Raw genomic sequence first — 22280 nt, 5'->3', positions numbered from 1 at the left:
TAGGCTTAATGTGGTAGTAATATCTATGTTCTAGTGAATACTCTCTTTCCCCTCCCTGTCTCTCCAGCTCCCAGCCACCATGGTGCTAGTGCAAAGCTACTGTGAGGCCAGCGCTTCCATTTCCGAAGCCTGGCTGGAGGGCGGCATCTCGCCCTGCTTCTACTTCACCCTGGTGCCCACGGTCCTGCTTACCCTCTCCTTCTTCTTCGGAACCTTCCACTGTGTCTGCTACCGCCGCTACGGCACCGAGATGGAGCCCAAATTCGTGCCGCACTCACGCCTCTATGGCCTCCAACTGGGAGTCTCCCTGCTCCTCCTGCTACAGTTCCTAGGGGGGCTGGTGTGGAGGGCCGCCGGTGGAGGGGAGCTCCCCGGCTATGTGGTGCTGTATGGCTGCCTGTCAATGCTGGGCTGGGCCTGGGCCGTGGCCCTGCTAAAACTGGAGAGGAGGTGGGTGCTGGTGAGGGACCGGACAAGGGGCCACAGCACGGTGCTGCTGCTCTTCTGGGCTGTGGCATTCTCAGCAGAGAACCTGGCCTTCGTCTCCTGGGCCAGCCCCTACTGGTGGTGGGGCCTGGAGAACACACAGCAGCAGGTGAGAGAGGACCAGCGGTTTTGTTGAGGGTTTAACATTATAGAATGTCCTCAATCAACAAATGACTCAGAGGCATGTCTGTTAAACATAATGTATTTATATCTGAATGTTGCACAACCTTTGCCTACTGGACGTGGCACTGGAGTCTGTTTAGGAGGGTGTAGCGTTACAGGACTTTCAGAAATAAATATATTGTTGTAGAACAAACATGTTTAAATGTCAGGTTACGGTCTTTTCATTGCCTTTCTATCTGCAACGTTACAAACATTTCACCTTTTTGAATGAACCCCACAGCTCAACCCTCAGTGAGGATAAACTGCCATCCCACTCCATAGTTTCATTGAGGTTGTTCAAATGTTGACATATAATGTTGCTTGATATAAGTATTAAACTTAGTTTCAACACTCCATTGCACAAGTGTAGTAGTGGGCTTTCTAAAAAATGGAGTTAGTCTGCTCATAGGGTGTGATATCCATGTAAATGGGAGACATAGGCTAGATGTAATATGGTAAGTACCTACTTAATAAGCTCTAAATCCCTTATTCATCATGAGTGTTGTGATTGTATATATTTTTTTTTAAACAATCTATTTCAAAGCAGTTTCTCACAAGTAGACGCTAAAATAGGAACTGATTTTCCATCCATGACACAACAGTGGGAGGGGAGACATGATTATTATTCAGCTATGAGTAACTCTAGAAGTGCTGAGTCACTGCCCCATCTTGCCCTTCCACATCCTTCTCCCTCTGGACACTCCCCCAAATAAATATACAGTTGAAGTCGGAAGTTTACATACACCTTAGCCAAATACATTTAAACTCAGTTTTTCACAATTCCTGACATTTAATCCTAGTAAAGATTCCCTGTCTTTGGTCAGTTCGGATCATCACTTTATTTTAAGAATGGGAAATGTCAGAATAATAGTAGAGAGAATGATTAATTTCAGCTTTTATTTATTTCATCATATTCCCAGTGGGTCAGAAGTTTACATACACTCAATTAGTATTTGGTAGCATTGCCTTTAAATTGTTTAACTTGGGTCAAACGTTTCGGGTAGCATTCCAGAAGCTTCCCACATTAAGTTGGGTGAATTTTGGCCCATTCCTCCTGACAGCTGGTGTAACTGAGTCAGGTGGGTAGGCCTCCTTGCTCGCACACTCTTTCAGTTCTGCCCACAAATGTTCTATAGGATTGAGGTCAGGGTTTTGTGATTCCAATACCTTGACTTTGTTGTCCTTAAGCCATTTTGCCACAACTTTGGAAGTATGCTTGGGGACATTGTCCATTTGGAAAGACCCATTTGCGACTAAGCTTTAACTTCCTGACTGATGTCTTGAGATGTTGCTTCAATATATCCACATAATTTGCCTCCCTCATGATGCCATCTATTTTGTGAAGTGCACCAGTCCCTCCTGCAGCAAAGCACCCCCACAACATGATGCTGCCACCCCCGTGCTTCACGGTTGGGATGGTGTTCTCCAGCTTGCAAGCCTCCCCCATTTTCCTCCAAACATAACGATGGTCATTATGGCCAAACAGTTCTATTTTTGTTTCATCAGACCAGAGGACATTTCTCCAAAAACAACGATCTTTGTCCCCATGTGCAGTTGCAAACCGTAGTCTGGCTTTTTTATGGCGGTTTTGGAGCAGTGGCTTCTTCCTTGCTGGGCGGCCTTTCAGGTTATGTCTATATAGGACTCGTTTTACTGTGGATATAGATACTTTTGTACCTGTTTCCTCCAACATCTTCACAAGGTCCTTCGCTGCTGTTCTGGGATTGATTTGCACTTTTCGCACAACTACGTTCATCTCTAGGAGACAGAACACGTCTCTTTCCTGAGCGGTATGACAGCTGCGTGGTCCCATGGTGTTTATACTTGCATACTATTGTTTGTACAGATGAACGTGGTACCTTCAGGCATTTGAAAGTCGCTCCCAAGGATGAACCAGACTTGTAGGGGTCCACAAATTATTTTCTGAGGTCTTGGCTGATTTCTTTTGATTTTCCCATGATGTCAAGCAAAGAGGCACTGAGTTTGAAGGTAGGCCTTGAAATACATCCACAGTTAAACCTCAAATTGACTCAAATTATGTCAATTAGCCTATCAGAAGCTTCTAAAGCCATGACATTTTCTTGAATTCTCCAAGCTGTTTAAAGGAACAGTCAACTTAGTGTATGTGAACATCTGACCCACTGGAATTGTGATACAGTGAATTATAAGTTAAATAATCTATCTGTAAATAATTGTTGGAAAAATTACTGTCATGCAAAATAGATGTCCTAACCGATTTGCCAAAACTATAATATGTTAACACGACATTTGTGGAGTGGTTGAAAAACAAGTTTCAATGACCCCAACCTAAGTGTATGTAAACTTCCGACTTCAACTGTATATATATGTGTATACTGTATATAGATGTAGTGTGTATACTGTAAATAGATGGCCTAGCCTACCTCTTTCGGGTAATATATTCAATGCAGTCTTAGCATTGTATTTAGCTAATTAATGATGGGTTATGCATAATAAGCTTCTAACTTATAGCCTCTCTTGCGCAACACGCACGCACCTGTGCTCCGCTGGCCTCTCGCCTTAAAAAACTCTCCTTAGCTTTTGGAGTCCCATGCAGGACAAGCTAGACTAGAATAGCTTGGCGGACATTATAGAACTCGCAGGTCATTTTAAAGAAGAGCGAACGTGCGATGGCGGTAGGCTATAGCAGTTATTTATTCAGACTCATAGCCATTCAATCTTCGTGAAGAGAAGTGAAAGCCTTCTGCATCTAATTCTAGTCCTATATTATTTAAGGATGTCATTAGAATGATGAAGATAAGGACAACTGTTGAATGCGAGGAAGGAATGACGCAACAAGAGAAGATAAGGTAGGCCAATAACATTAGGGGAAGTATTATGAAAGGTATATATGCGTCAGCCTACTAATTATACAAATAGGCCCTAATTTATATTTCAAAGTTCAAATCAAATTCACTAGCCTACAGGCTACTTGTAACTTTGAGGCTGCATGTGCTGCACCAGAATTGCATGTTATCTCCCTGCTTTATCATGGCTTGAACGATGTGCGTATTTTCAGTCCATATATTACAGTACAGTAATACAGTTAACACTCAAAGATTAGCATGCTGGAGCTTGTTTCATTTATTTACTGGAGAGAGCATATAGCTAGCTACAACTATGGGCTTTTATGTGTTTCTGTCGTGCGTAATGTGCAGTAACCTATATCATATACTGTATGTATTGGATAACGGCACAATCATTTGGGATTTTTTTCTGGGCTTGGGAACATTAACCTCTACGGGATCGGTGTCAGTTTCTCAAACTAGACACTCTAATGTACTTGTCCTCTTGCTCAGTTGTGCACCAGGGCCTCCCCCTCCTCTTTCTATTCTGGTTAGAGCCAGTTTGCGCTATTCTGTGAAGGGAGTAGTACACAGCGTTGTACAAGATCTTCAGTTTATTGGCAATTTCTCGCATGGAATAGCCTTAATTTCTCAGAACAAGAATAGACTGACGAGTTTCAGAAGAAAGGTTTCTGGCCATTTTGAGCCTGTAATCGAACACACAAATGCTGATGCTCCAGATACTCAACTAGTCTAAAGAAGTCCAGTTTTATTGCTTCTTTAATCAGAACAACAGTTTTCAGCTGTGCTAACATAATTGGAAAAATGGTTTTCTAAGGATCAATTAGCCTTTTAAAATGATAAACTTAGATTAGCAAATACAACGTGCTGTTGGAACACAGGAGTGATGGTTGCTGATAATGGGCCTCTGTACGACTATGTAGATATTCCATAAAAAATCTGCTGTTTCCAGCTACAATAGTCATTTACAACATTAACAATGTCTACACTGTATTTCTGATCAATTTGATGTTATTTTAATGGACAAAAATGTGCTTTTCTTTCAAAAACAAGGACATTTCTAAGTGACCCTAAACTTTTGAACGGTGGTGTAGTTTATAAATTCCTCATGAGCTTAGTTCAACTTTCACACCACATCAGAACCCAAAATATAAGCTTGTTTTACTCCAATGTTTGTAAACATTGTAAATGTTATCAAACACTGTATAGCCTCAAAGCATGATTCAAATTATAATGTTGATATTATGGATGGTCAGTCCTTGCATACATAGCTTGGTCTATGAATTTGAGTGGTTTCATTTCTCCAGACCGATCCCTCAGCTTTTTTCCAAAACAGGCGGGGTCCCCACTTTGTTATTGTTTCAAATGCGGATTTCCCCTTTAAAGGTTCAGTTATGACTAAGCATTTTTCATTCATTACCTCAGGTGGAATTTTCTCTGTGGTTGATGCGCTACCTCGGCACAGGAACACTCTTCTTCCTGGGCCTAAAGGCTCCGGGGTTACCACGGAGACCATACATGCTCCTGATCAACGAGGACGAACGTGACGTGGATGGCGGCACTGGCCAGGTAACCTAGTAATCACATCCCTTATGTGTGTATAATATCCAATGACTGTATAAATATGAATATATCCTGATTCAGTTTGTGCGTGTGTGTAAGTTTGTAATGAGTGTCTGTTTGTCTGTCTGTGCCACCATGTTCCATAATAACCCCTATCTCTACCTCAGCCCCTGTTGGGTGGGGCGGAGGAGTCCCAGTCTACCTGGCAGGACTTTGGGCAGAAGGTGCGTCTGCTGGTGCCCTACATGTGGCCCCGGGGCAATATTCTACTACAGGGCCTGGTGCTGCTCTGCCTGTGCCTGCTTGGTTTGGAGAGGGTCATCAATGTCTTTGTCCCCATCTACTACAAGAACATCGGTGAGAGATCCTCCCTCGTTTCTGAACGTCTACCCTGAATACCTTTTAAGATCTTAGTTGTTGTCACAGCCTTATTGTTTGCGTTGCAGGTCATCTTCATTTTTTTTCAGAAGGCAATGATATCATTGAGGCTGACATCTGAATATCTACCTAGCACAACTGCAGAAAAGATGACCTGACACTGTCATTCCTTTTCAAAACCTCTCTTTCTGTCACAGTGAATGAGCTGACTGATGGAAGCAGCTGGAAGACCTTGGTCACCACTGTGTGTGTCTATGTCCTGCTCAAGGTCCTGCAAGGTGGAGGGGCAGGTGAGTGGGACTTTCACCCCATATTTTCTTTCTCTACCGCTTTACCCATTCCTTGAGTGCTGTTATTTTAATTCTCTCTTGTTTCCTCGCTCTCTCACTCCTCTCCCCTTTCCCCCTCTCTCTCTCTCCCCAACCCCCTCCCCTTTCTTTCCCCTCTCTTTCCTAGGTGCGTCTGGCTTCATCAGTAACATGCGCTCCTTCCTGTGGATCCGCGTGCAGCAGCACACCAACCGGGTGGTGCAGGTGCGTTTGTTTGGCCACCTGCACGCACTGTCACTGCGCTGGCACCTGGGCCGACGCACCGGGGACGTCCTGCGTAGCATCGACCGCGGCACCTCCTCCATCAACACCCTGCTCAGGTGAGTCTCATAATAATAAATTGTGTGTGTGTCAATGAGTACATTTACATGCACACTAATAATTAGTGATGCGCCGATATTACATTTTTGGCCGATACCGATATCTGATATTTTCCTTGTAAAAAAATAAAAACGATACCGATAACCAATATTTACAATTTTATCAGCCTTTTAAGCATTTTAGTACAGTTAAATAGTTAACACACACACATGGACGCAGTGGTCTAAGGCACTGCATCTCAGTGCAAGAGGCATCACTACAGTCCCTGGTTCGAATCCAGGTTGTATCACATCCGGCTGTGATTGGGAGTCCCATAGGGCGGCGCACAATTGGTCCAGTGTCGTCAGGGTTTGGCCGGGGTAGGCCGTCATTGTAAATAAGATTTTGTTCTTAACTGACTTGCCTAGTTAAATAAAGGTTACACACACACACACCACACTGACCAAAAAGTTATTTTGTTGGCATTTACGTATGTCCCCATTACCAGTTAAACATAATCAAAACCTATTTCTTTCACTTACTTGCTATGCCACTTACTTGCTGTGCCGTTGTTCATTTGTTCAGTCGTTTCATTCTCAACCAGGATTTCTATGGTATGCCGTTTGGGTTTTTGCGTATCAAATAATAGAATATTTAACACTATTTCACGTGTCAAATAAGCTTGTTGACCAATCAGGACCTGAATATGCCTGCACGTCACATAATAATTTAACGCCTTCATCAATTTTTTACGTAGTTATTACACATTGATTACACTGTCACTCGTATTTCATGTCACAACGATTCATCGATACGTGTGCTATGAAGCTGGTAAAGTTGTCTCGCGCACCTACATTGCTGGTCATAAAAAAAATCTAGCTTGCTCATGGACGCAAACAATGTTCTTCCTAAAAAACATATCAAAATGACATTATCTGTTTCAGTAGCTATAGTTAGCTAGCTTAGCTAACTATATAGCTAAGTGTCATCATCTAAATAACCCTAATTTATAGGACAGTTCTTATTTGATTAATGGTCGGGCCCATCTATGTGAAGCTAGCCACAAAATGATTAGCTACAATAGTGGACTTTGCGGTTAGCCTTTAAAATAAAAGTATGGCATAATTCTACTATTTGTATTAATTTGCATCACTGTCAATGACATACTTTTATTTTGAAGGCACACCGCAAATTCCACTATTGTGCCTAATCCTTATTGTGGCTAGCTTCACAACACATAACCCGGTCCGGTCGAGCGTCACTAGCCAGATGAAGCTAGCTGGCTGCTTATAATGTTAGTTCTGGGCAACAGGGTTAAGTAGCTGGCTAGCAATTTATTTTCATGAATTGAAGTTCAATTTCAATAGGCGAACAACAAAACTTACTTACAAGGATTCCTAAATCATTACTAAGAATAATGAAAATGATTGCAGTTTCTACTGGTCATTATTTTCAGGCTGGGTTTATTGGTGCTAGCTAGGTACCAAGCTAAAGCTAGCTACCTGAGAAGTTGTGGTCGAAGAAATTATTCTTTATTACCACCACGGTATTTAAAACACATCGTTTGTGGCCGGTGTTTACTTGTTTGCAGACTTTTTTGTACAGTTTGACAGTGCTACTGACACGCAAAGACCGAAACGGCGTTCCATATTATGTATGTCGGGAAGCTAATAGCAGTGACGCTATTACTGTGTAACTCCGGTAGGACAACGTCTGAAAAATAGCGCACTTGGTAGTGTGTACCGGTGCTCAACCAGTCGGCGAAAGCCAACATCACCCATGACAGAGAACGGTTGATTGTCAAGGGCAATTATCTTGGCTTTATAGGATTTTGTGTATGAGTGTCTCGCTGAGATGTTCTTTCAAATGAAGACTCAACTTGTTGACTGCTCGATCCACACTGCAGACATTGTGACCTAGTTTAGGAATGCTGTGTTGCACATGTTGCGCAAAATTTTACGCGCCGTCATTACGTCATGTACCTACGTTATATAGGTATGCACATCAGCTTTGACATCGGTTTTGCACATCGGCGTTAAACTAGACATCGGCCGATACCGATGTTGGCATTTTTAGTTAATATCGTCCGATTCCGATATGTTCACTGATATATTGTGCATCCCTACTAATAATTAAATATTAAACTGATTATAGCAGTAGGCCGAGTATGAAAATAGTAATGTAAAAACAACTTACTCTGCTTTTATTAATTGGTGTCAAAATCAAAGTAAGCATACGCTGATTAAAACACCTGGTTTTCTGAGAAATCTATTGAATTATTAGGACATGTGTTTGATCTGCACATGTGCCAGCGTTGGTGGCGCAAGCCTCCCTCTTATTCGCTAGTGAAGCGAGTTCGGAAAAACTGAAAGTAGGCATCTTAGAAATAGCTTTAACATACAAACATTGGCTGTAGTTGATTCAAGAAGGTAGTTCTTGGATATTTAGTTTCCTGTCGACATTAAAAGCCATATTTTCTTAGTTATCTTTCTCAGTAACACAACATTAAACTGTTCTTATGCCTGTGTAATAAAACTAATTACGTTTGGAGCAACATTTTATTAGCATGTTACATAATACTTTGGTAATATTGTATTTTAATTGCATAGAAATTAGCTGAGTTTTTGTAACTACTGTTACTACAAGAGGAATAGTGAATGTTCCTTATCAGTGGGATAAGGCCTACAAACCTGACTCAGTTACTCCAGCTCTGTCAGGAGGAATGGGCCAAAATTCACCCAACTTATTGTGGGAAGCTTGTGGAAGGCTACCCGAAACGTTTGACCCAAGTTAAACAATTTAAAGGCAATGCCACCAAATACTAATTGAGTGTATGTAAACTTCTGACCCACTGATAAGGTGATGAAAGAAATAAAAGCTGAAATAAATAATTCTCTAGGCTATTATTCTGACATTTCACATTCTTAAAATAAAGCGGTGATCCTAACTGACCTAAGACAGGGTTTTTTACTAGGGTTAAATGTAAGGAATTGTGAAAAACTGAGTTTAAATGTATTTGGCTAAGGTGTATGTAAACTTCCAACTTCAACTGTACATAGCATTTTTCAAAGCGTTTTACGTTATAAGGGGGAAACTCATCTGCCTTAGATTACTAATGATATCTTTCAGACACAGGTCGTATATGTCAAACACTGTCTAAGGCAATATTTCCTCTAAAATTGGTGCGCATCTCCCCCGGGACTGCTGCGCAGAAGAAATATCAGCCTGTGCAGAGAAGCACGAGATTGAACTTCACTTAATTTTCTACAGTTTTCCATGTCAGATAACACTACCAACGTTTTCCTTTTACTGTTGTAATTGCGATCGAATCATCGCAATATTAGCCACTTTCAATGCAACATACCGAAACAAAACTAACTATGCAAGACTTAGTATGCAAAACTTACTATCCAAGAGATTTTATTGTAGGGAGAATGCATCGGATTGACAAGGCCTGTACTCTATACACAGCCCGGTGCACCATAACCAATCAGAACTGCAGTAGGCCTATATGCAAATAGACCATTGTCATAGATGGAACCTGTGCCGTTCACTTTGAACTGGATAGTGTTTACAGCATGAGCGGTCGTTAGTAGATGCGCTTGTCTTGAGATCAAAGTGAGAGCTACATGTAGCCACCTGTGCACATTTGTTCAAATCCTTTGCTAATGAGTGAGTCATTAGCCCAGTTAGTGATAATTTGTAGTCAGCAATGGGGGGGGGGGATTGCTTCCTACAAGAGAACAAAACGTGTGCGTTTATAGCTATCTTTGAAAAGTGAGTCAGTTTTTTTTGTCTTAGTGGCAGTGTTGTATTTTGAGACAGGCTTGAATAAGCTAAGTAGCCAATAGGCAGAGGGTAGCATAATTTGTCTGATTCTCTGTAATAATGGTATGGGAATAATTATTTGATTTTGTCAAGTGGTTTCTTGCATCAAAGAGCACAACAACATTTTCAGACCGCCTTGTCTGAAGGACAAGTGGATAAACAGGTTCATGTCAAGCCATGCATGTTTTGTTTTCAAAAGTGTCATGGAATGTAGGACTACATTGAACACCACACATTGGCTGCTACTGTAGGCTGGATGATAGAACACTTATTTCCATGTTAAAATGTTTTGAGATACATTTTCTACATTGTTTTTGATGGTAGGCCACTGGTAGGCCTTCATTATGATCAAATAGCCACAATAGCCTACTTGACCACTTAACTGTAACTTAAAGTAGGTACAGCCTCAGTGTTCACATTTAACGCCCGCCGGAAGTTGCACAGAATTTTCACAATGTTCAAGTTTGCGCTCAGCAGACCTGAAATTTGCTCAGTGCTGAAGAAATTGAGGGAACATTGGTCTGAGGTATGCTTGATTGAGCTTGGCCTTAGCTTTGCACTATTTCAACTATTCAGTTGGCAACATAGAACCAGACTAACTGTATCAATTGTTTGGAAGTATTTGACATACATATTTGATCTGATTTACTTTATCCTCAAAGCTTAGATACTGCTTCCTCGGGTGTTTGCTCTATCCTCAAAAAGAGCAATTATGCCAAAACTGTACTCTTTTCCACCCTAAAATTGATTCCACCTTCCATTTCTACTTGCCAGGCCGTGTAACTATGATCCATCCCCCTGTAGTATGTCTTAGTTTCTTAGTGTTATCCTGACCTCTGGACAGTCTGTAGTTTCCTGTGTCTGAATGTCTGACTTTCTGTGTCTGAACCCAGAGGTAAACCTGGACTCCCTCTCTTTCTCTCCACAGCTACATTGTATTCAGCATCTTCCCCACCATCGCAGATATCGTCATCTCCATCATCTACTTCATCACCTACTTCAACGCCTGGTTCGGACTCATCGTATTCGTCTGTATGTTCCTCTATCTCAGTGAGTACAAGGCCTTCTTTTTAGAACCAATTCAGTTATATTTATAAGGTAATAATAATCTGATCTGAGTCAAATATGTGATTTTATTTATTTATTTATTTCACCTTTATTTAACCAGGTAGGCAAATTGAGAACACGTTCTCATTTACAATTGCGACCTGGCCAAGATAAAGCAAAGCAGTTCGACACATACAACAACACATAGTTACACATGGAGTAAAACAAACATACAGTCAATAATACAGTGAAAATAAGTCTATATACAATATGAGCAAGTGAGGTGAGATAAGGGAGGTGAAGGCAAACAAAATAAATATATAAATAAATAAAAAAATATATAAAAAGGCCATGGTGGCGAAGTAAATACAATATAGCAAGTAAAAAAAATAACACTGGAATGGTTGGTTTGCAGTGGAAGAAGGTGCAAAGTAGAGATAGAAATAATGGGGTGCAAAGGAGCAAAATAAATAAATACAGTAGGTAAAGAGGTAGTTGTTTGGGCTAAATTATAGATGGGCTATGTACAGGTGCAGTAATCTATGAGCTGCTCTGACAGCTGGTGCTTAAAGCTAGTGAGGGAGATAAGTGTTTCCAGTTTCAGAGATTTTTGTAGTTTGTTCCAGTCATTGGCAGCAGAGAACTGGAAGGAGAGGCGGCCAAAGGAAGAATTGGTTTTGGGGGTGACCAGAGAGATATACCTGCTGGAGCGCGTGCTACGGGTGGGCGTTGCTATGGTGTCCAGCGAGCTGAGATAAGGGGGGACTTTACCTAGCAGGGTCTTGTAGATGACCTGGAGCCAGTGGGTTTGGCGACGAGTGTGAAGCGAGGGCCAGCCAACGAGAGCGTACAGGTCGCAGTGGTGGGTAGTATATGGGGCTTTGGTGACAAAACGGATGGCACTGTGATAGACTGCATCCAATTTATTGAGTAGGGTTTTGGAGGCTATTTTGTAAATGACATCACCGAAGTCGAGGATTGGTAGGATGGTCAGTTTTACAAGGGTATGTTTGGCAGCATGAGTGAAGGATGCTTTGTTGCGGAATAGGAAGCCGATTCTAGATTTAACTTTGGATTGGAGATGCTTGATGTGAGTCTGGAAGGAGAGTTTACAGTCTAACCAGACACCTAGGTATTTGTAGTTGTCCACATATTCTAAGTCAGAGCCGTCCAGAGTAGTGATGCTGGACAGGCGGGCAGGTGCAGGCAGCGATCGGTTGAAGAGCATGCATTTAGTTTTACTTGTATTTAAGAGCAATTGGAGGCCACGGAAGGAGAGTTGTATGGCATTGAAGCTCGCCTGGAGGGTTGTTAACACAGTGTCAAGAGAAGGGCCAGAAGTATACAGAATAGTGTCGTCTGCGTAGAGGTGGATCAGAGACTCACCAGCAGCAAGAGCGACATCATTGATGTATACAGAGAAGAGAGTCGGTCCAAGAATTGAACCCTGTGGCACCCCCATAGAGACTGCCAGAGGTCCGGACAACAGACCCTCCGATTTGACACACTGAACTCGATCAGAGAAGTAGTTGGTGAACCAGGCGAGGCAATCATTAGAGAAACCAAGGCTGTCGAGTCTGCCGATGAGGATGTGGTGATTGACAGAGTCAAAAGCCTTGGCCAGGTCAATGAATATGGCTGCACAGTACTGTTTCCTATCGATAGCGGTTAAGATATCGTTTATGACCTTGAGCGTGGCTGAGGTGCACCCATGACCAGCTCTGAAACCAGATTGCATAGCGGAGAAGGTATGGTGGGATTCGAGATGGTCGGTAATCTGTATGTTGACTTGGCTTTCGAAGACCTTAGAAAGGCAGGGTAGGATAGATATAGGTCTGTAGCAGTTTGGGTCTAGAGTGTCTCCCCCTTTAAAGAGGGGGATAACCGCAGCTGCTTTCCAATCTTTGGGAATCTCAGACGACACGAAAGAGAGGTTGAAAAGGCTGGTAATAGGGGTGGCAACAATTTCAGCAGATAGTTTTAGAAAGAAAGGGTCCAGATTATCTAGCCCGGCTGATTTGTAAGGGTCCAGATTTTGCAGCTCTTTCAGAACATCAGCTGACTGTATTTGGGAGAAAGAGAAATGGGGAAGGCTTGGGCGAGTAGCAGAGGGGAGGGCAGTGCTGTTGACCGGGGTAGGGGTAGCCAGGTGGAAAGCATGGCCAGCCGTAGAAAAATGCTTATTGAAATTCTCAATTATAATGGATTTGTCGGTGGTGACAGTATTTCCTATCTTCAGTGCAGTTGGAAGCTGGGAGGAGGTGTTCTTATTCTCCATGGACTTTACAGTGTCCCAGAACTTTTTTGAGTTTGTGTTGCAGGAAGCAAATTTCTGCTTGAAAAAGCTAGCCTTGGCTTTTCTAACTGCCTGTGTATACTGGTTTCTAGCTTCCCTGAAAAGTTGCATATCACGGGGGCTGTTCGATGCTAATGCAGAACGCCATAGGATGTTTTTCTGTTGGTTAAGGGCAGTCAGGTCAGGAGAGAACCAAGGGCTATATCTGTTCCTGGTTCTAAATTTCTTGAATGGGGCATGCTTATTCAAGATGGTGAGGAAGGCATTTTTAAAAAATATCCAGGCATCCTCTACTGACGGGATGAGATCAATATCCTTCCAGGATACCTCGGCCAGGTCGATTAGAAAGGCCTGCTCGCTGAAGTGTTTCAGGGAGCGTTTGACAGTGATGAGTGGAGGTCGTTTGATCGCTGACCCATTACGGATACAGGCAATGAGGCAGTGATCGCTGAGATCTTGGTTGAAAACAGCAGAGGTGTATTTGGAGGGCAAGTTGGTTAGGATGATGTCTATGAGGGTACCCGTGTTTACGGAATTGGGGTGATACCTGGTAGGTTCATTGATAATTTGTGTGAGATTGAGGGCATCAAGCTTAGATTGTAGGATGGCTGGGGTGTTAAGCATGTTCCAATTTAGGTCGCCTAGCAGCACAAGCTCTGAAGATAGATGGGGGGCAATCAGTTCACATATGGTGTCCAGAGCACAGCTGGGGGCAGAGGGTGGTCTATAGCAGGCGGCAACAGTGAGAGACTTGTTTTTAGAGAGGTGGATTTTTAAAAGTAGGAGTTCAAATTGTTTCGGAACAGACCTGGATAGTAAAACAGAACTCTGCAGGCAATCCTTGCAGTAGATTGCAACACCGCCCCCTTTGGCCGTTCTATCTTGTCTGAAAATCTTGTAGTAAGGGATGAAAATGTCAGAATTTTTGGTGGTCTTCCTAAGCCAGGATTCAGACACGGCTAAAACATCTGGGTTGGCAGAGTGTGCTAAAGCAGTGAACAAAACAAACTTAGGGAGGAGGCTTCTAATGTTAACATGCATGAAACCAAGGCTATTACGGTTACAGAAGTCATCAAAAGAGAGCGCCTGGGGAATAGGAGTGGAGCTAGGTACTGCAGGGCCTGGATTCACCTCTACATCACCAGAGGAACAGAGGAGGAGTAGGATAAGGGTACGGCTAAAAGCTATGAGAATTGGTCGTTTGGAACGTCTAGAACAGAGAGTAAAAGGAAGTTTCTTGGGGCGATAAAATAGCTTCAAGGAATAATGTACAGACAAACGTATGGTAGGATGTGAATACAGTGGAGGTAAACCTAGGTAATGGGTGATGATGAGAGAGATATAGTCTCTAGAAACATCATTGAAACCAGGTGATGTCATCGCATATGTGGGTGGTGGAACTGAGAGGTTGGATATATAGTGAGCAGGGCTAGAGGCTCTACAGTGAAATAAGCCAATAAACACTAACCAGAACAGCAATGGACAAGGCATATTTACATTAAGGAGAGGCATGCTTAATCGAGTGATCATAAGGGTCCAGTGAGTAGAGGTTGGTTGGGGGCACGGCGATCCAGACAGCTGGCCGGGTAGCTGGCTATCGGTAGCAAGATAACATAGGATGGAGGTCTGTTTTTATTTTATTTTTTTTTATTTTTTTGTCACCTCGTTCGTTTCCGTCGGTAGATTAGTGGGGTTCCGTGTGGTAGAGGGGATCGATCCAATTGGCAAAATAGATATAGTGACCCAGGAAAAAGAAAAAAATTGTCCGGTATATTTATTTAGATAGCAGCCGATAAGACAGCTAATAATTAGCAGATGGGTATTCAGAAACGTCGCAATGGAAAAGCCTGTTGAAACCACCTCGGACAATTACGTCGGCAGACCAGTCGTGATGGATCGGCGGGGCTCCGTGTCGGCAATAAAGGGTCCAGTCCAATTGGCAAAAGAGGTATTGTAGCCCAATAATTCGCTGGTAGGCCTCTTCGGCTAGCCGGCAGATGGGCCTAGCTCGAGGCTAGCTCAAGGCTAACTGGTGCTTGTTTCGGGACAGAGGTATTAGCCAGTAGTAGCCACCTGGTCGCAGCTAGCTAGCGACGATGATCCGGTGTAATTGTCCAGAGCTTGCATCAGGAATCCGGTGATGTGGTAGAGAAAAAGCAGTCCTATATTCTCTGGGTTGATATCGCGCCTGCAGACTGGCAGGTATTTGCCCGAGCTGAAGCTGGCTGGTGTCCGAGTTAAGGGCGAAGACCGCAGCAGTGGCTAACTGACTACTAGCTAGTTATCTGGCTAGCTTCTGATTGGGGTTACGGTTCTAAAGTATAAAAAATAGCAGATCCGTACCACATTGGGTGAGGCGGGTTGCGGGAATGTATATTCAGTTCCAAGATGGAAAGTGAAATTAAAATATATACGAAATGTATACAAAAAATACGAGGACTATTTACGCGGGACAAGACGGGACAAGACAAGACAAACACACGTCCGACTGCTACGCCTTCTTGGAGCTTATGATATGTCCTCTTGCTCAGTTGTTGCTCAGCTCTCTTTCTATTCTGGTTAGAGCCAGTTTGCGCTATTCTGTGAAGGGAGTAGTACACAGCGTTGTACGAGATCTTCAGTTTCTTTGCAATTTCTTGCATGGAATAGCCTTAATTTCTCAGGACAAGAATAGACTGACGAGTTTCAGAAGAAAGTTCTTTGTTTCTGGCCATTTTGAGCCTGTAATTGCACCCACAAATGCTGATGCTCCAGATAATCAACTAGTCTAAAGAAGGCCAGTTTTATTTTTGCTTCAATCAGCACAACAGTTTTTTCTAATGATCAATTAGCCTTTTAAAATGATAAACTTAGATTAGCGAACACATAGTGCCATTGAAACACAGGAGTGATGGTTGCTGATAATGGGCCTCTGTACACCTATGTAGATATTCCATAAAAAATCATCCGTTTCCAGCTACAATAGTCATTTACAACATTAACAATGTCTACATTGTATTTCTGATTAATTTGATGTTATTTTAATAGACAAAAATGTGCTTTTATTTCAAAAACAAGGACATTTCTAAGTGACCCCAAACTTTTGAACGATAGTGTATCTTCAGAATGAGGTTTTTCTTCTCAAACAGCCCCTTTACCCCACTTGGACTTTTCATCCAATTTTTGGGGGGAATTTCTAAAAATAATTTTTACAATTTTATTTTAGTGTTCAATGTATTTTCAGTGTTATGTCTAACTCTGGCCTTTTCATTATGGGAGCAATGATAATTAATACTATAAATGTATTTGTTTATTACTTTTTTTTAAACTGTTGCGGTGATGTGAATTTTGTAAAATTGTAGTAAAATGCATAATATCTGATAAAAAAATGTATAAAAATATTAATAATTGTGAAATAGATAAGTACAGATCCTAATCTTAGTGATCCAAGAGGACATTTCATGAAAAATGAAACATTTTGGAGTCAAATTTCAGCTATTAGTTTACATTTTTGATTGATCAGATTTACATTACATGCGTGAGATGCGACTGACATTTCACCGGTGGGGAGAGAGCGCGAGAGAGGGGTGGACATGGAGGGTGCTTTGCTTGAAGCGCTGAACATCATGACATGACGTGAACTAGAATGTGCTTGAGCTATAGAACCCCACTGTGGAGGTGTCATAATTCCCATCAAACCTAGCGGTCAAACAGGGAAATGGTTCCAATTGTTCACATGCGCCGAATATAACCTTACTGTGAAATGCTTACTTAAGAAAATATTTACTAAATAAACTAAAGTAGAAAGAAGAAAAAACACTACAAATAACAATAATGAGGCTATATTCTGTACAGGGGTACCGATACCGAGTCAATGTGCAGAGGTACAGGTTAGTCAAGGTGATTGAGGTAATATGTACATGTAGGTATGGGTAAAGTGACTATGCATAGATAATAAACATTGAGTAACAGCAATGTATTTTTTTTTATACAAAATACATATCTTCAGCTCTATTTACTCTCAGAATCAAAAATGCTAATTATCATCAAAGTAGACATCATGCAAGACTACAAATCCCTGCAGCTCCTGCAAGTCATCTTTCGCTGACACCTTTGGTAACAGGTATTGTGTATATTTTAAAACTTACACAAGACATTCCAAAGAATTGTCAATTTTAAAGAAATGTTGGCAATTTATTCATTGTTCAATTTAGCTAACATTAGGCAGTTAATTCAGAGATTCTTTCCTTTGCCTCTATTCGGCAGTCTAGTCCAGATCATTAAATGTGTAGTTCTTTATGATCACCACATTAGCAGCTAATTAGCATTTCATTTTTGGGTGATAAATACAGGCAAATATATTGATAAAATTCACCTTGTCTTCGAGAGATTTACACGGTAATCAAAACGTCACACCAGGGTAAACCTACACGAATCACCACCCTTATTTTTTGTGTTTCTAAAATCCCCTATAGGAAAAATAAATGGTGAAATGCTTACTGACGAGCCCCTAACCAACAATGCAGTTTTAAAAAATACGGATAAGAATAAGAAGTAGCAGCGGTGTAAAATAGGGAGGGGGGAGGCAATGCAAATAGTCTGGGTAGCCATTTGATTAGATATTCAGGAGTCTTATGGCTTGGGGGTAGAAGCTGTTTAGAAGCCTCTTGGAAATAAAGGAGAGCCGCACACTCTAGGAGCTCAGATGCAAAAATATTTAATTACCAACGTTTCGACAGGCAAGCTGTCTTCATCAGGGTACAATCACAGACACTGCGGGATGACTCGTTTATATATAGTGTCAAGACACACAGGTGTCTGTAATCATGGCCAACAGTGGCCTAATATCATTGGTTAATTACTCATATTAAAACGGCATAGAATGAGCAACAAACAATTAATACAAATGGATAGCATACGATCATAGACACACTAAAGACCACACAAGCCTACAAACAGGCCACTCGATTTCATCTTTGCGTTATATTGGCATCGAACATGTCACCCTCCCTAGGAGAGGGGGTGACCTTGATAATTTATTGTTAAGACGAGAGGCTGCTTGGATATTTAATTTAAAGACCCTTGCTCCCTTCGGTCTTAATGTGGACTTTGATCTGAAGCCATTCTTGTGATTGTTGTGATTGTTGTGACTTTGCCATTGTGGTTGTTTGTAGGCTTGTGTGGTCTGTAGTGTGTCTATGATCGTATGCTATCCATTTGTATTAATTGTATGTTGCTCATTCTATGCCGTTTTAATATGAGTAATTAACCAATGATATTAGGCCACTGTTGGCCATGATTACAGACACCTGTGTGTCTTGACACTATATATAAACGAGTCATCCCGCAGTGTCTGTGATTGTACCCTGATGAAGACAGCTTGCCTGTCGAAACGTTGGTAATTAAATATTTTTGCATCTGAGCTCCTAGAGTGTGCGGCTCTCCTTTATTTTCTAGTTTTCTACTCCGCTAGCCAGCACCTCGCCTACATAGGTGTGCGTTTCTTTTTTCTTCTAGAAGCCTCTTGGACCTAGACTTGGCGCTCCAGTACCACTTACCGTGCGGTAGCAGAGAGAAAAGTCTATGACTAGGGTGGCTGGAGTCTTTGACAATTTTTAGGGCCTTCCTCTGACACCGCCTGGTATGGAGGTCCTGGATGGCAGGAAGCTTGGCCCCAATGATGTACTGTGCCTTTTGCACTACCCTCTGTAGTGCCTTGCGGTCGGAGGCCGAGCAGTTGCCATACCAGGCAGTGATGCAACCAGTCAGGATGCTCTCGATGGTGCAGCTGTAGAACCTTTTGAGGATCTGAGGACCCATGCCAAATCTTTTCCATCTCCTGAAGGGGAATAGGTTTTGTCGTGCCCTCTTCACGACTGTCTTGGTGTGTTTGGACCATATTAGTTTGTTGGTGATGTGGAAGCCAAGGAACTTGAAGCTCTCAACCTGCTCCACTACAGCCCAGTGGATGAGAATGGGGGCGTGCTCGGTCCTCTTTTTCCTGTAGTCCACAATCATCTCCTTTGTCTTGATCACGTTGAGGGAGAGTTTGTTATCCTGACATCACACTGCTAGGTCTCTGACCTCCCTATAGGCTGTCTCGTCGTTGTCTGTGTTCAGGCCTACCACTGTTGTGTCATCGGCAAACTTAATGATAGTGTTGGAGTTGTGCCTGGCCGTGCAGTCATGAGTGAACAGGGAGTACAGGAGGGGACTGAGCACGCACCCCTGAGGGGGCCCTGTGTTGAGGATCAGCGTGGCGGATGTGGTGTTACCTACCCTTACCACCTGGGTGCGGCCCGTCAGGAAGTCCATGATCCAGTTGCAGAGGGAGGTGTTTAGTCCCAGGGTCCTTAGCTTATTGATGAGCTTTGAGGACACTATGGTGTTGAATGCAGAGCTGTAGTCAATGAATAGCATTCTCACATAGATTCCTTTTGTCCAGGTGGGAAAGGGCAGTGTGGAGTGCAATAGAGATTGCATCATCTGTAGATCTGTTGGGGCAGTATGAAAATTAGAGTGGGTCTAGGGTTTCTGCGATAATGGAGTAGATATGAGCCATGACCAGCCTTTCAAAGCACTTCATGGCTACAGACGTGAGTGCTACGGGTCGGTTGTCATTTTTGCAGGTTACCTTAGTATTCTTGAGAGCAGGCACTATGGTGGTCTCCTTAAAACATGTTGGTATTACAGATTCTGACAGGGAGAGGTTGAAAATGTCAGGGAAGACACTTGCCAGTTGGTCAGCACATGCTCGGAGTACACGTCCTGGTAATCTGTCTGTGAATGTTGACCTGTTTTAAAGGTCTTACTCACATCGGCTGCGGAGAGCGTGATCTCACAGTCTTCCGGAACAGCTGGTGCTCGCATGCATTTTTCAGTGTTATTTGCCTCAAAGTGAGCATAGAAGTAGTTTAGCTCGTCTGGTAGGCTCTTGTCACTGGGCAGCTTTCGGCTGTGCTTCCTTTTGTAGTCTGTAATGGTTTGCAAGCCCTGCCACATCTGACGAGCTTCAGAGCTGGTGTAGTACGATTCGATCTTAGTCCTGTATTGATGCTTTGCTTGTTTGATGGTTCGTCGGAGGGCATAGAGGGATTTCTTATAAGCTCCCGGGTTAGAGTCCCGCTCCTTGAAAACGGCAGCACTACCATTTAGCTCCGTGCAAATGTTGCCTGAAATCCATAGCTTCTGGTTGGTGTATGTACATACAGTCACTGTGGGGACGACATCATCGATGCACTTATTGATGAAGCCAATGACTGATGTGGTGTACTCCTCAATGCCATCGGAGGAATCCCAGAACATATTTCAGTCTGTGCTAGCAAAACAGTCCTGTAGCTTAGCATCTGCTTCATCTGACCACTTTTTTTATTCATCAAGTCACTGGTACTTCCTGCTTGAATTTTTGCTTGTCAGCGGGAATCAGATTTATGGTAATATTTGCATAATGGAGGGCGAGGGAGAGCTTTGAATACATCTCTGTGTGTGGAGTAAAGGTGGTCCAGAGTTTATTTTCCCTCTGGTTGCACATTTAACATACTGATAGAAATTTGGTAAAATGGATTTAAGTTTCTCTGCATTAAAGTCCACGGCTACTAGGAGCATCACCTCGGGGTGAGCGTTTTCTTGTTTGCTTATGGCGGAATACAGCTCATTCAATGCTGTCTTAGTGCCAGCCTCTGACATTACATTACATTACATTTAAGTCATTTAGCAGACGCTCTTATCCAGAGCGACTTACAAATTGGTGCATTCAGCTTATGATATCCAGTGGAACAACCACTTTACAATAGTGCATCTAACTCTTTTAAGGGGGGGGGGGGGGTTAGAAGGATTACTTTATCCTATCCTAGGTATTCCTTAAAGAGGTGGGGTTTCAGGTGTCCCCGGAAGGTGGTGATTGACTCCGCTGACCTGGCGTCGTGAGGGAGTTTGTTCCACCATTGGGGTGCCAGAGCAGCGAACAGTTTTGACTGGGCTGAGTGGGAACTGTACTTCCTCAGAGGTAGGGAGGCGAGCAGGCCAGAGGTGGATGAACGCAGTGCCCTTGTTTGGGTGTAGGGCCTGATCAGAGCCTGAAGGTACGGAGGTGCCGTTCCCCTCACAGCTCCGTAGGCAAGCACCATGGTCTTGTAGCGGATGCGAGCTTCAACTGGAAGCCAGTGGAGAGAGCGGAGCAGCGGGGTGACGTGAGAGAACTTGGGAAAGTTGAACACCAGACGGGCTGCGGCGTTCTGGATGAGTTGTAGGGGTTTAATGGCAAAGGCAGGGAGCCCAGCCAACAGCGAGTTGCAGTAATCCAGACGGGAGATGACAAGTGCCTGGATTAGGACCTGCGCCGCTTCCTGCGTGAGGCAGGGTCGTACTCTGCGAATGTTGTAGAGCATGAACCTACAGGAACGGGTCACCGCCTTGATGTTAGTTGAGAACGACAGGGTGTTGTCCAGGATCACGCCAAGGTTCTTAGCACTCTGGGAGGAGGACACAATGGAGTTGTCAACCGTGATGGCGAGATCATGGAACGGGCAGTCCTTCCCCGGGAGGAAGAGCAGCTCGGTCTTGCCGAGGTTCAGCTTGAGGTGGTGATCCGTCATCCACACTGATATGTCTGCCAGACATGCAGAGATGCGATTCACCACCTGGTTATCAGAGGGGGGAAAGGAGAAGATTAATTGTGTGTCGTCTGCATAGCAATGATAGGAGAGACCATGTGAGGATATGACAGAGCCAAGTGACTTGGTGTATAGCGAGAATAGGAGAGGGCCTAGAACAGAGCCCTGGGGGACACCAGTGGTGAGAGCACGTGGTGCGGAGACAGATTCTCGCCACGCCACCTGGTAGGAGCGACCTGTCAGGTAGGACGCAATCCAAGCGTGGGCCGCGCCGGAGATGCCCAGCTCGGAGAGGGTGGAGAGGAGGATCTGATGGTTCACAGTATCAAAGGCAGCCGATAGGTCTAGAAGGATGAGAGCAGAGGAGAGAGAGTTAGCTTTAGCAGTGCGGAGCGCCTCCGTGACACAGAGAAGAGCAGTCTCAGTTGAATGACTAGTCTTGAAACCTGACTGATTTGGATCAAGAAGGTCATTC

General features: G+C 43.2%; 1 protein-coding gene across 3 annotated transcripts in view; it reads left to right on the top strand.

The window, feature by feature from the left end:
• LOC129859493 (ATP-binding cassette sub-family B member 6-like) overlaps positions 1-22280 on the top strand; it is a 50329-nt gene that overhangs the window by 1160 nt on the left and 26889 nt on the right. For 2 of the 3 annotated variants that reach the window (XM_055929342.1, XM_055929341.1), the window contains exons 2-7: positions 68-595; positions 4899-5042; positions 5204-5393; positions 5612-5704; positions 5871-6063; positions 10800-10921. In XM_055929342.1, the coding sequence (XP_055785317.1) occupies positions 80-595; positions 4899-5042; positions 5204-5393; positions 5612-5704; positions 5871-6063; positions 10800-10921 (1258 nt within the window). In that variant the 5' untranslated portion in view covers positions 68-79. Of the gene's footprint in view, positions 1-67; positions 596-3402; positions 3477-4898; positions 5043-5203; positions 5394-5611; positions 5705-5870; positions 6064-10799; positions 10922-22280 lie in introns of those variants that run through there. The other variant, XM_055929343.1, reaches the window with a different exon arrangement.

This window comes from Salvelinus fontinalis, chromosome 7 (assembly GCF_029448725.1).
Source record: "Salvelinus fontinalis isolate EN_2023a chromosome 7, ASM2944872v1, whole genome shotgun sequence".
Taxonomy (NCBI): domain Eukaryota; kingdom Metazoa; phylum Chordata; class Actinopteri; order Salmoniformes; family Salmonidae; genus Salvelinus; species Salvelinus fontinalis.
This window is presented reverse-complemented; position numbering and strand designations above follow the sequence as displayed.